The 15128-nt window shown below is 49.1% G+C and overlaps 1 protein-coding gene across 3 annotated transcripts in view; it reads right to left on the bottom strand.

Moving 5' to 3' along the window:
* The window catches only part of LOC142759306 (allantoinase, mitochondrial-like), a 65088-nt gene that overhangs the window by 35970 nt on the left and 13990 nt on the right, over positions 1-15128 (bottom strand). For all 3 annotated transcript variants that reach the window (XM_075861352.1, XM_075861353.1, XM_075861354.1), the window contains 2 exons: positions 3111-3225; positions 744-890 (listed from right to left, as the gene is read on the bottom strand). In XM_075861352.1, the coding sequence (XP_075717467.1) occupies positions 744-890; positions 3111-3225 (262 nt within the window). The remainder of the gene's footprint in view (positions 1-743; positions 891-3110; positions 3226-15128) is intronic.

Raw genomic sequence — 15128 nt, 5'->3', positions numbered from 1 at the left:
TGGTCGTCGTGGGCCAGTTGAATGGCCCCCTAGGTCTCCCGATCTGACCCCCTTAGACTTTTATCTTTGGGGTCATCTGAAGGCAATTGTCTATGCTGTGAAGATACGAGATGTGCAGCAACTGAAACTACGGATACTAGAAGCCTGTGCTAGCATTTCTTCTGCGGTGTTGCTATCAGTGTGTGAAGAGTGGGAGAAGAGGGTTGCATTGACAATCCAACACAATGGGCAGCACTTTGAACACATTTTATAAGTGGTCAGAAACTTGTAAATAACTCATGAAAGAATAAAGTAACGTTAAAACCAAGCACACCATTGTTTTTCTTGTGAAATTCTCGATAAGTTTGATGTGTCACATGACCCTCTTTCCATTGAAAAAACGAAAGTTGGATACAAAATGGCCGACTTCAAAATGGCCGCCATGGTCAACACCCAGCTTGAAAAGTTTCCCCCCTCCCATATACTAATGTGCCATAAACAGGAAGTTAATATCACCAACCATTCCCATTTTATTTAGGTGTATCCATATAAATGGCCCACCCTGTACATTTCCTTCCTTTTGGATCCACTTCTGGCTGAGCCAAATTCTGCACCAAAAACGGCATCAAAACTGAGTGTGTGAGCGTAACCTTAAGGTGCATTTAGAGGAGACGTTTTTGGCCACACGGTAAAAAGGCATCAAATCTGTGTGTGTGATCATGGCCTAATAGTTACTTTTGCAAACCAAGCCATAGAGTACTAACCAGTAAAACACTGTTCGTCCCCTGTAGTTCAGACATAGCTGAGTGTAAATCCATTAGACTGGCATGGGGGAATTCTGGGACCCCACTGTTGATAAGGAAGCACTTAAATCCTGCAACACCAGCATGTAACATAGGTATCAGCTCCACCTTTAACAGAAGGTACGAGGCAATTAGAAAAAACATTACTTATCTACATAAACACTTAGGAAGAATCTGCAACAGGGAGGTACACTATGGGACTATGTGTGCCATATTGTGGATCATACAACATGGATACTTAAAGGGGCTTTCCAGGGAAACTGGGTCTCATGCCGGGCAGCGCACGAGCACTGAGGATTTTTATTGATGAGAGGCAAATGGGGCGGGCTTTGAGGCGTAATCAAAGAATTAAACAGGGCGGGCATTGAGGAGACTGTGGACCAATAGGATGCCTCAAACCTTGGTATACGTCGGAAGTCCCGGGTTTGAGGCAACCTATTGGTCCACAGCCTCCTCAATGTTCACTCTGTTCATTCTTTGTTTCTGCTTCAATAGCAGCACCAATTACATTTTTCAGTTATGATGGGGTACATATATTTAGGGTACATATATTTAGGGATGATGGGGATTACATTAGATATCTAAGGTGTGGTCACAGGATTCTGTGACCGCACCTCAGATAAAGCAGGTGGGCAGGATAAACTAAAGGGGAAGGGAGAACTAGTGTTGAGGGCCAATAGACACATAGAGGGGAGCGGAATAATTAGTAAAGAACAGCCCTGTGTCGTTACGTATGTCAGTGAGGTATCCACACAGGACTGAGTGCATTCTAACTCAGCATCGGCAGAGATGATTCCAGAGTAATCATGATCTGCCGCTAGCTCCATCCACTATCCGCTATCTCGGTCCACTCTCTACTTATTGATAGATGTCTCCTTATCCACAGTAAGGGCTTATTCACACGAACGTAGGGAAACTCGGAAGTGAAAAACAGCCGTTTTTCACGTCCAAGTTTCACCCGTATGGGACCCGCTTTCACGGATCCCTTTAGACTTGAGTCTTGGAGGGATCCGTGAAAACGGAAGAAAATAGGACATGTTCTATTTTTCAACGTACCCTTCACATGGTCTGTTGAAACAATGGCCGTGTGAACGTCCCCATTGAAATACATGCGTCCGTGTGACGGCCGTTGTTTTAACGGCCATCACACGGACGTATTGCAACTTTCTTGTGAATAAGCCCTAATAAAGAGACATCTGTCAAACAGCAGAAATTGGGCGGTTCATTACAGGTACCCTTTAAATAGTGGAATTAAAAACTACAACTCCTGCAAAAAACAAGTACGTAAAAAAAGTTATGGCTTTTGCAATGAGAGGAGGAAAAACGAAATTGAAAAACTTAAAATGGCTGCTGCGCCAATGGGTTAAAGGATTTGGATAAAGAGTCAACAGAAAATCGGAGCCCCGACTGCTATAAATATAAATTAGCACAGAATTTTGGACCTGTTCAAATAAAAAAAAATTTGTTAAGGATGGACATTCACATTAACCTTAGTGATGTTCCACTTTTCTGTCAATAAATTGTGAAAGGGATGGTCATACATAGTAGTGTATATTTGATCATATAATGGCTTAAAGGGGTTGTCTCAAGATTAAATGTTATCCCCTAACCACAGGATAGGTGATAACATGCTGATCGGTGGGGGTCTGACCGCTGAGATCCTCACCAATCACGAAAACGGGGGTATTACTCCTCCGAATCAATGGAGTGGCAGGTCGTATATGCGCCCTGCTGCACTATTCATTCTCTAATGCACTGCCGGAGATAGACGATTTCTGTACTCAGTTAACTCCAGCAGTCCCATAGACAGTGAATTGAGTGTCAGTGCGCATGTGCGACCTGCCGCTCCATTCATTAAGGTTAAACAGGACCCTCGTGATTGTTGGGGTACCAGTGGTTGGACCCCCACCGATCAATAATTTATCACTTATCCTGTGGTTAGCAGATAAACTTTTAATCTATTTTTATCCACTGGAAGTAAACAATGAGGGTTTCTATTGGATGACAGTAAAGAAAGATCTTAGAAACCATGAGGAATTGATGCAAAAAGTATATTGGAAAATTGTATAAATTTTAGTTATACAAAATATAAAATGTATTTACTGAAATTATAATACTCCTTTAACTTCTTAGTGACATCTGCCGTACATGTACGGTAGAGGTGAAAACTGCTAAAAATGCAGAGAACAAGTCATATAATGGCCAGAAATAGTGTTATGTAAACACACACGACAGTTTATTCTGAAAAGTCATCTGAAAGGTTAGGTACGTATTACGGGATTAAGTGTCCATAGAGATAATAGTCTTGTAGCAAGATAATATTCTTACCTGATTATCCGGAATCACCCCTCCCCAAAATGCCACATCCACATAGCATTGTCCTCGAGCAGCCTGAAGTTTGGTGTGGAAATTGCCCACAGTTGTCGTAGGCGGGAGACTGTTTCTGCCAACACAGAAAAAGATGCTATGTATGTTGTGCTGTACAAATACCGTTCCCCCACAATCTCTCATTTTAACCTAGATTCTCCTGACATTCATTTGAGTCCCTTCCAATGAAACATGTGAATGTACTCACATACTCTCCAACTAGCTCAATCCAGGTCCCTACTATACAGTAACTGCAGTTAGATTATGGGTTCTTCTAGCCATTACCTCAACCATCAAAGTCGATGCATTTACCTTTAAATTCAGATACTTTTACATTTTTGGGAAATGATTCCTCTGGATATTTTATTTTCCATATAATCTGACATTTATTTAAGACACGTGAGAAGATGCTATATTACAATTGACGTCTTAACTTTTTTTAGTGCCCTGTTAAGCTGTATTTCAGGAAATTTTACTTAGAAGTGAATGAGTATGTATCTGAATGAGTCTAAGGGGTGTATCTATCTGAATGAGTCTAAGGGGTGTATGTATCTGAATGAGTCTAAGGGGTGTATCTATCTGAATGAGTCTAAGGGGTGTTTCTATCTGAATGAGTCTAAGGGGTGTATCTATCTGAATGAGTCTAAGGGGTGTATCTATCTGAATGAGTCTAAGGGGTGTATCTATCTGAATGAGTCTAAGGGGTGTATCTATCTGAATGAGTCTAAGGGGTGTATCTATCTGAATTAGTCTAAAGGCTAGAGCTTTATTAATTATTGCACAGTAGTGAATGGAGGGTCACATGGCAGACCGATCAGCTCTCAGCTTGTAAAGGAAGCTTCTATATTATGTATTATAAAGGGGCTGACCCCTAATGAATATTTATGAGCAGACATTTTTATTAAAATACACAGATGCAATTCAGGAGGATCACAGTGTGAGAAGTAGTACATAGTACAAAATATATCTTTATATCATTCTAACATTATTTGGGAAAAAAAGCATTTTGGTGACCGATACTGTTGGCCAGTTCCTTTCATCTGTGAATTTAGATTTGAATAATCTCTTCTTTTATGGCATTCTAGCTCTCCAACCACCCACTAATGGGATGACTTAAAAAAAAAATTAATGAAAGACTTTTTCCAAACTCTTCTCAAAGTGCAATGATAAAATAACCTGCTGTTAACTACACTGTAAACCACATATTCTTTAAAGTGGACATGTGAGATTTTTATGCTTCCCTGTCTGAGGGCAGAGTGAAGTAGTGACAGACACGCTGATTTCACTTGCAGTAGTTGTTGAACACTTACAGTTTATATTTGTGGTACATGGCCATGGGTCCATTGATATGCGTGATTCACGCTCACCCGCCCTCCAGCCGCTGATTGACACAGTTCTCCCTATTCACAGTAAGGGCATGTTCACACGGCCTAAACGTCCGAAAAACTGCCAAAAAATCGTAAGCAGAACGCCTTCAAACATCTGCCCACTGATTGAATGGGAAAAATGGCGTTCTGTTCCGACGGGCAGTGTTTTTATGCGGCCGTTATGAAAAACGACCGCGAAAAATAAGTGCAGGTCACTTCTTCGGACGTTTTTGGAGCTGTTTTTCATAGACTCTATAGAAAACAGCTCCAAAAAACGTCCAAAAAAAAACGCAGCGAAAATCGCGAGTGGCTTAAAAAAACCGTCTGATTTTCAGATGTTTTTTAAGCCACTCGCGATTTTCGCTGCGTTTTTTCAGACGTTTTTGAGTTTGCGTGTGAACATACCCTTAGGCCTCATTCACACGACAGGGTTTCCCGGCTGGGTGCCGGCCGTTCATAAATCGGCCGGCACCCGGCTGCATTAGGAATAATAGACCCCTAATGGGGCTATTCACACGACCAATTTTTTGACATGCTCTATTTTCGGCCAGGTACCCGGCCGCCCGGCTCCCATAGAAGTCTATGGGGCCGGGTAATACACGGCCATCACCGGAATGTGTCCCGAGTGATGGCCGGGTTTTCCATCGCTTGCGCTCTATCTCCTCCTCCTCACAGCGCAGAGTGCATGTGAGGAGGAGGAGTTGATGCCATTCGGACGAATGGCTGTACGCTGTACACTGTGTGGCAGGGCCGGGGTGTACAGCAGGTGGAGGGAGCACTGCGCTGGCTCCCTTCCCCTGCTTGTTTTAAAAGCGCCCTGGCCCGGCGACACCTTCCATGGCATCGCTAGCAGCTGCTGCTGCTGCGGCTGCTACTACTGTAGCGACGCCACTATAGCAGAGCAAGGAGGTATCTCCCCGCTCTGCTATGTGCTAGCCCCACTTTAGCTCCTTGAAGGAGCGGAATCCCCGTGTTTTCGGGGATTCCGCTCCTGGACAGAGCGCTTGATGTCTCTGTCCATATCTGGGCAGTGACATCAGGGGAAATTCCTGAAGCGGAATCCCCGAACACATGGGGATTCCCCTTCAGGAGTTGCCGCTGATGTCACTGTCCAGATCTGCCCGGCCCGGAATGGATGCAAAACTTTATGCAAACCGGCCGGGCAAAATGGCCAATTTTACCGGCCGACACTCGGGCTCGGGCGGGACCCTGTCGTGTGAATCCCGCCTAATAGGGAGAAATGTGTCAATCAGCAACCTGAGAGCGGGGGAGCGTGAATATCATGCATATCAATGGACTCATCACCCGCAGCACTGGCCACACGCACCAAATATAAACTGTGGGGCAGATTTATTCATAAGCCAGTCTTATGCACTGGAGTAAGATGCAACATATTTATTTAGAGGCAAACACCTGTTAATAAATGTGTAGCACCTTTCCGCTGGCCGTGTGCCTTTATGTTGAATGGCCGAGAGCCGCAATTGTGGCGTAATGAATGCGCCTCATCCCCATCACATAATTTTTTTTTAAAATATACAATTACCTAAAACTCCTCTTCTCCCCACCGGGTCCCCTTCGGCTCACTCTTCTTGCCGTTCTTATGCAAGGTACTGATGTCGTGCAACGTCTATACCTAGCAATCAATGTCATTAGTGCCTATGTGACGCAGCACTCAATGTCAGCAGTACCTATGTGACGCAGCGCTCAATGTCATCAGTACCTATGCGACGCAGCAGTCAATGTCATCAGTACATATGCGACGCAGCAGTCAATGTCATCAGTACCAATGCGACGCAGCAGTCAATGTCATAAGTACCAATGTGACGAGGCACTCAATGTCATCAGTACCTATGTGACGCAGCACTCAATGTCATCAGTACCTATGTAACGCAGTGCTCAATGTCATCAGTACCTATGCGACACAGTGCTCAATGTCATCAGTACCTATGTAACGCAGTGCTCAATGTCATCAGTACCTATGCGACACAGCACTCAATGTCATCAGTACCTATGTGACGCAGCACTGAATGTCATCAGTACCTATGTGACGCAGCACTCAATGTCATCAGTACCTATGCGACGCAGCACTCAATGTCATCAGTACCTATGTGACGCAGCACTCAATGTCATCAGTACCTATGCGACGCAGCAGTCAATGTCATCAGTACCTATGTGACGCAGCACTCAATGTCATCAGTACCTATGTGACGCAGCACTCAATGTCATCAGTACCTATGCGAAGCAGCAGTCAATGTCATCAGTCCCTTTGCGACGCAGCAGTCCATGTCATCAGTACCTATGTGACGCAGCACTCAATGTCATCAGTACCTATGTGACGCAGCACTCAATGTCATCAGTACCTATGTGACGCAGCACTGAATGTCATCAGTACCTATGTGACGCAGCACTCAATGCCATCAGTACCTATGCGACACAGCAGTCAATGTCATCAGTACCTATGTAACGTAGCACTCAATGTCATCAGTACCTATGCGACGCAGCAGTCAATGTCATCAGTACCTATGTGACGCAGCACTGAATGTCATCAGTACCTATGTAACGCAGCATTCAATGTCATCAGTACCTATGTGACGCAGCACTCAATGTCATCAGTACCTATGCGACGCAGCAGTCAATGTCATCAGTACCTATGTGACGCAGCACTGAATGTCATCAGTACCTATGTGACGCAGCATTCAATGTCATCAGTACCTATGTGACGCAGCACTCAATGTTATCAGTACCTATGTAACGCAGCACTCAATGTTATCAGTACCTATGTAACGTAGCACTCAATGTAATCAGCACCTATGTAACGCAGCACTCAATGTTATCTGTACCCATGTGACGCGGTGCTGATGACATTGAGTGCTGCGTTGCATAGGTATAGACACTGCCCGACATCAGTACCTTGAATGAGCTGCGGCATGATAAGGAGCCAGAGGGGACACGATGGGGAGAATAGAAGAAAAGCGGTGGGGTAATTATAAATATATATTTTATTAAGTGTGATGGGGAAGGGGGGTAGTCAGATCGGGGGGCAGGGTACGGGGCCCAGCATGAGTCTTCACCTTGCTACGCCCCACAGACTGTAATCTAGGAGCTGGAGTAGATTTCTGATATAATTTACACCAGTTTTTTGGTGTAAATTATAAGAATTTTGTCAGGTTGATCTGGGCCCCCGCCCCCTTTTGTGAAGCAACGCCCCTTTCCACAAAATTGGTGAGGTCAGAGTAAAATGGCCAAAAGTCGCAATTTGCATCTCAAATTGGGACTTTTGGGTCTTTTTGCAACTTTTCTACGCCCAAAAAAGTTGTAGGAAGGTTGATAAATCCCCGGTAGAAACTGCTCAAATACAAAGTGACAGACTGCTGAAATCACTACTTCAGGCCCCGTGCACATGACCGTGAAAAATCTCCATAATTGGGGACCGCAGTACGGTCCGCAATTGTGGACCTGCCCTGTTCTATTTGCCGTGAACATATTTCCGTATCGCTACGGAAGGGTGTCCGTGCCAGGAATTATGGAGCATGTCCTACTTTTCTTTTTTTAGGGCCCGTGCTCGGCACGAAAATGCGGGCTGTGATTACAGACACGGCTGTGTGCATGAGGCCTTATGCTGCTCTCAAAGAGGAAAACATAAAAATCTGACAGATACCTTTTAAAGGCAGTTACAGTATCTTTTATGCTGAGTAAATAAATGGAAATATTGGGGAGATTTTTTATTACTAGTGCTGTAATTAAAGGTGCAACAGTCTGTACCCCAGGACATTGTCCGCACTGTTGATGAATGTGTCGTAGGTTGGACCTGGCTTTGTTTTTCGAACACTTTTCTAGTTAAAGCTAAGTGCTTAGCTCCCGACACTATATTTTATTAAAGCTGCCCGATTATCTGTGCATTACTGGACCTTTAAATTAAGTTTAGTTAAAGCAGTCATTGTTTGTACCAGGTATTCCCCATGGATTTTTCATTATATGTATGGAAATATATATATTTATATATATACAGCTTTGTCACAGAGCTTGTAAAAATTCATAGTTAGACTTTTCTGTCGACTAATAATACAATAAGGCCTGAGGCATAAACTGCCCTCACACAACAGTCGCCAATATATTAATCTCCACCTCTACAACAGGCTGCACTCCAACAAATGACAAAGATGAGCAGGTAAATAGCAGGAGACGTCTGGACTGTGCAAAGTCTTTACAAAAGTTAGGCTTAGTGTATAGACTTGGGGCAGAAATTGGTTTCAGGCATATCAGGGGACATGTATTAAGAATGTTATTTGTGAACATTACTTTTGTTTGCCATGCTGCTGAAAACCCAGTTATCTATGACTTGCCATTGTACAGCACTTACATACATTGCTTTCTCAGTAACAATGGTTTCAGCTTACAATATTTTCAATTTACAATGGCTTTTCCAGTACAGGCTGGACCCGGCAGAATGCCATAGGGGGAGGCCACCATGATCAGGGATGTTAGGAAGGGAAGGAGTTAAGGAGTTAGGGGTGTGGTTAGGAGGGGGCGGATGTGAGGGGGGCGGATGTGAGGGGGGCGAGGTCAGTTTACTTAAGGGTAGGAGAGGGAAAGGCGTCGCCATCTTTAGTAACAGCACAGGGAAGCTTGTAGCAGCACAGGGAAGCTTGTCCAGGATTTGACAATGGATGCACTACTTACCCAGCTCCGGGCAGCAGTAGCAGAACGAGGCATGGCCTGGCTAGCGGAGGGGCTGGGGCTTTCCGGCCCGCTGTCTGGGGCTCCGAGCTCGGCGGTGAGCGGACGAGGAGAGGAAGATGGGGAGCCCCCTGGTTCAGGGGCGAGTACGGAGGACGCGGCCGTGTTTGGATCTGGGGCGCAGGCGGTGCCGTCCTCTCCTCCCCGGCGGCGGTCACGTCGCACGAGGCCTCCGGAGAGGTTGAGCCCGGAAGTGATGCCACGAGCCAGGCGCAGGGTAAGGAGCCCCACGAGGGACCCTCCAGGCCGGGCCCCTCGCTCGGCTGCCGTGAGCAGGACGGCCTGGTCTGAGAGGAATCCTGGAAGCCGGCCTGGCTCAGCGGAGGTGGTAGGGCAGGCGCCCATGCATCCGGGACCTCCCTCTGCCTCCAGACGACGGGACCCAGGACTTGCGGTGGGCCGTGCTGGCGATGCTCCAGTCGGGCGGCCCACCTGTACCCAGGATGATGCAACCAATTCCAGGCGTGTGCCACGGTCGGTGGTGACACGGCGGGCAGGAGGGCGGCTACCTGCGGGCCGCAGGGTGGTCGAGCCCCCCAACAGACGGGCGGAGAGGCCCAGTTCATCGGCGCAGTTACGGAGCGCTCCATCAGAAGGTCGGGGATGTCATGCATGCGGCGCTTGTCCTGGCCCGTCTGGGCAGGATGAAGTGGACGACCGTGAGTTCGGTGACCAAGAGGGACGTCTGGATGGATCCTTCGCCCCGGCTGGTGGGGACACAGCACCTGCGCAGCCCGGTGAGTCGCTGTCTCCTACTTTTTCATTGCCTGCTGTATTTCGGTCCCCAGGGGTAGGGGGTGGGGGTTCACTTTTGCCTACGGGATTGCCGGGGTGTAGCGGGGGGATTACAGGAAGTACGGGTGGTGGGGGTGAGATTCAGGAATTGTTGTGTTGTGTGCGTGACCTTTTGGCGCGATGCGGAGGGGGGGCGATAGGTTCTCCATCCCCGGTTGCAGCTTGGGTGGGGCCGTCGGGGCCTGCAGTGGTGGATAGCACGCTATGGGGAGCTGGGGTAGTGTCTAGGGAATCGGGCGTGGCAGTGTCGGTGCAGACAGAAATGGATGTGGCAGTGGATGAGGTGCGGTTGGACGATAAGGCGAAGGGCGAGGTCTATGTTTGTTTTGAGGGCCCATTGGGGGCGCATCTGAAACCGGAAGTAAGGGAAAAGATATGGAGGGATGAATATGTGGAAATTTTTTCATTGTTGCCGTTGGAGAAGTTCAATTTAGATAAAGGGAAGTGGTTGGAAAGCAAGAAGGAGAAGGAGGAAAAACGTCGGTATCGATTGATTCCCCAAACTTTTGTTAATTGGTTGCAGGCTTTTGCTATTTTGGCAAGCGACATTGTTCCGGCCTCTTCTGTTATATGGATGCTATCGGAGAGGCTCATCGAGTTTACGGCGGGCAGACGTGGCTGCGCTATGATGAGCAGTTCCGGCAGCGGAAGGCAGTGAGACCTGACATTAGGTGGGATAACAAAGACATAGGGTTATGGTTGCGGGTCATGGCTCCAGTGCGTTTTGGCCAGTCCTTTCAAGGGGGTGGGGCCGGGGTGGCCGGCCCCTCATTGCCTTCGGGGGGGGGGAGCAGGGGGGGCAGGAGGAAAATCCGGGTTCTGCTGGCAGTTTAATGAGGGCCAGTGTAAGTTCGGATCGGGTTGTAAGTTCAAACATAGCTGCTCCTCCTGCGGGGGGATCTCTCACGGAGCGGTTAAATGTTTTCGGAAGGGAAAAGGACGAGGGGCCGGGGGCGCTAGTCAAGGGCCGGACACCGGTGAGGTGGGAAGACATGGAGCCCTTTCTAAATAGGTACCCTGATAGGTCCAGGGCAAGTTTGTTGTTGGATGGTTTTCGGGTTGGTTTCCGGATCCCTGCCCCTGCTCACAAGGTGCCGTTTACCTTGCGTAGTTTGCGTTCAGCGTTGCAGTATCCAGGGGTAGTAGGGGATAAGTTGCGGAAGGAGGTGGAGTTGGGGCGCATGGCAGGTCCGTTTGAGAGTTGCCCTTTACCAGAGCTGGTGGTGTCACCACTGGGGGTGGTGCCTAAGAAGGAGCCGAATAAGTTTAGGCTCATACATCATTTATCTTACCCGAGGGGGCGATCGGTTAATGATGGGATTTCTCCGGAACTTTGCTCGGTGGCTTACACGTCGTTTGATGCGGCAGTTGCGTGGGTGCGCCGCTATGGTGTGGGTGCATTAATGGCAAAAACGGATATTGAGTCGGCCTTTCGCCTCCTCCCTGTGCATCCTGACAGCATACGGCTGTTAGGATGTTATTGGGACGGGGCTTATTTTGTGGATCGCTGCCTCCCTATGGGGTGTTCTATTTCCTGTGCCTATTTTGAGGCTTTTAGTTCTTTCCTGGAGTGGGTGGTTTGTGAGGTTGCGGGGGTCTCATCGGTCATACATTACTTGGATGATTTCCTGTGTGTTGGTCCAGGCGGGTCTTCGGTTTGTGCTACGTTGTTGAACACGATAGAGTGGGTGGCAAAGAGGTTCGGTGTGCCTTTGGCCCAGGACAAAACGGAGGGACCTAGCTCCTGTCTGGTCTTTTTAGGAATCACCATTGATTCTTTGAGGATGGAGTGTCGGCTCCCGGAAGATAAATTGGTAGCGTTACGGGCGGAGGTGGACCGGGCTAGACATTTGCGTAAGATCACGTTACGTGCTTTACAGTCATTATTGGGTAAGCTTAACTTTGCTTGCAGGATTATGGCCATGGGCCGGATTTTCAGCAGGCGGCTGTCGGGAGCGACGGCTGGGGTGACAGCCCCTCATCATTTCATTCGTCTGACACAGACGCTGAGGGCAGATTTGGCAGTTTGGTTTGAGTTTTTGCATCGTTATAATGGGAGGTCCTTGATCATGGTCCCGGTGGTTGACAGCGTGGATTGGGAGCTGTTTACAGATGCTGCGGGGGGCGTGGGATTTGGGGCTTACTGCAAGGGTCAGTGGTGCGCGGCGCGGTGGCCTGAGGAATGGGCGGAGCTGGGTTTGGTGAAGAACCTGGCATTCCTAGAGCTGTTTCCCATAGTAGTGGCGGTGGAAATTTGGAGTGTGAGGTTTCGGGACAGCAAGGTACGGTTCCATTGTGACAACTTGGGCGTAGTGGGGGCCATTAACAACGTGTCAGCGTCATCCCCCCCGGTCGTCCGGCTTTTGAGGCACCTTGTTTTACGTTGCTTGTCTTTGAACGCTTGGGTTGTGGCGGTTCATGTGCCAGGGATCAAAAATGACATCGCAGATTCTCTTTCTCGCTTGCAGTGGGAGCGGTTCAGGATGGTGGCTCCGGACGCGGAGGAGGACGGGATCGCTTGCCCGGAATGGTTGTGGGGGCTGGGTTACGAGCCGCAGGAGGTTTGATTCAGGCTTCGCTTGCGCAGGGTACTTGGGCTGCTTATGATTCGGCGTGGCGGGAGTGGGAGAGTTGGTTGGCAGTTCTGGAGGGTGTAGTGACGGATGAGGATCGGGTGGTGGCGTTGTTAGTTTTTCTGGGGCAAGTCTCTATCGCGGGCTGGTCAGTGTCCAAGGTGAATCGTTTTGTGGCAGCCCTGGCTTTTGGTTTTAAGGTCCGGGGGTACACGGATGTTACAAAAAGTTTTTGGGTTGGCCAGGCCCTGAGGGGGTACAGGAGAGGGAGGATGTTGCCGGATCGGCGGCGCCCTGTGTCGTTTATGTTGTTGGAACAGTTGTGGGGGGTGTTGTGTGACATTTGTTTTTCCAGCTACGAGGTGACCCTGTATAGGTTGGCATTCTCGTGGGCATTTTTTGGGGCCCTGAGGGTCGGGGAGCTGGTGGCTCCCAGCACAAGGAGACCTGGGGGGTTGAGAATGGAAGATGTGTTGGTAACGGATCGGAGTGTGGAATTCTGGATCCGGCGGTCTAAGACGGATCAAGGGGGTCGGGGTAAGAGAGTGGTGTTGGGGGTGGCCAAGGGGGTCAGGATGTGCCCGGTCGCCTGCTTTGCGGGGTTCAGAGAGGTCTCAACGGTGCGTAGGGGACAGTTGTTGTGTCATGAGGATGGGTCCTTTATGTCCCGGTATCAGTTTACGTGGGTTTTTCGTAGGTGTCTGCGGAAGTTGGGACTGGAGGAGGCGTTGTTTTCCCCCCATTCTTTTCGGATTGGGGCAGCGACGGAGGCGGTGGCATGGGGGTTGGGTGAGGAAGTGGTAAAGCAGATAGGTCGATGGGATTCCCGCCGCTTCCAGCTGTATGTGCGCCCTCAGTTTATATGATAGTCCAGTCGTAATCCCTCCTTCTCTACACTCCCTCCGGCTCCCCTCATCGTTTTTCTCTCCTCCTCCATGTTTCACTTGCATCCTTACTCGTTTTGTTAATCAGTGGTTTTATTTTTCAGGACCCGCGGGCCGATTGGTGTGGATCGTCGGGCATTCCTACGTTCATTGGGGGGCGGAGCGGGCGGATGTTCGTCCAGACGGGCGGCAGTTGGGTTTTCGGCGGGAGGATGTAGTCGTGCGGTGGCTGGGGAGTAGGGGGATGCTGTGGAGTCGGGTGTTGCCGGACGTGCATCGGTTTGCGCTGATGGACAGGGCCCCGGATGTCTTGGTGTTACATGTCGGGGGTAACGATTTGGGTAGTCGTCCTTTTCGGGAATTGATCAGGGATATAAAATACGATCTACTCAGGTTATGGTCCGTTTTCCCGGCTATTAAGGTGGTGTGGTCAGAGATTGTCCCGCGGAAGGTTTGGCGGCATGCTAGATCGGTGCAGCGGTTGAATAAAGCCAGGGTTAAGGTTAATCGGGCAGTTTCGGGTTTCGTGGTGAGAAATGGGGGGGTCTTCGTGCGTCATTATGACTTCGAGGATGGCCAGGGTAATTATTGGCTAGGTGATGGTGTGCACCTGACGGCCGTGGGGATCGACCTGTGGACTCTGCGCCTGCAGGAAGGTATCGAAAGGGCCCTCTCGTTGGGTGGGGGCTCGCATACTTAAAGGTGTCTAAGTATGTTCGTGTGGCGGATTGGGGGTCCTTGGAGTTGGTGGTAAATTACTGTGGGGGGGGGGGGATTCATAGGGGGTATGGTCCCTCCCCAATTTATTATGGTTGGTAGTCTGCTCAATTTGGGCTCCTGCTGGGTGGTGTCCCGAGGAGTGGTCAATTAGGGCTCCCGCTGGGTGGTGTCCCGGGGAGTGGTCAATTTGGGCTCCCGCTGGGTGGTGTCCCGGGGAGTGGTTGCGGTTGAGGTCAGCCAACTGCAGGTATAACGGTGCCCCTGAGCCAGTAGGGTGACGGCTGGGAGTAAAATACTATGCAGGTGGGCTGTTTCGTGACAGACTTTTGTAGCTCCAAGGACTCCCCTTCCATTGTTATTATTATTTGTAAATTGTTGTTCTTGATGTTTGTTTGTAAATAAAATGGCTGCTGTGGCCAAATTTATCCAACCCAAGTGTCTGAGTCTTATTAGAGGGACAGGGGGTTTGGGAAAAGGTATGGCCATTAATGGGGAAGGTGAGTAGGTGAAGCCACTTCCCCCCCCGGTAGGAGTGTACGCACTCTACAGTCCCCTGATCATGGGCTATCATAGTTTGAAACCAGATTTAACTCAGGCCTCATTCACACGGCAGGGTTTCCCGGCCGGGTGCCGGCCGTTCATAAATCGGCCGGCACCCGGCTGCATTAGGAATAATAGACCCCTAATGGGGCTATTCACACGACCGATTTTTTGACGGCCGGGAAAACCGGCCGTCAAAAATAGGACATGCTCTATCTTCGCCCGGGTACCCGGCCGCCCGGCTCCCATAGAAGTCTATGGGGCCGGGTAATACACGGCCATCACCGGGATGTGTCCCGAGTGATGGCCGGGTTTTCCGGAGCTTGCTCTCTATCTCCTCCTCTGTGCCTCGGTGCTTTTACT

The sequence above is a fragment of the Rhinoderma darwinii genome, chromosome 4 (genome assembly GCF_050947455.1).
Source record: "Rhinoderma darwinii isolate aRhiDar2 chromosome 4, aRhiDar2.hap1, whole genome shotgun sequence".
Lineage (NCBI taxonomy): Eukaryota > Metazoa > Chordata > Amphibia > Anura > Rhinodermatidae > Rhinoderma > Rhinoderma darwinii.
The sequence above is the reverse complement of the archived record's forward strand: the minus strand, read 5'-3'. Positions and strand labels throughout refer to the sequence as shown.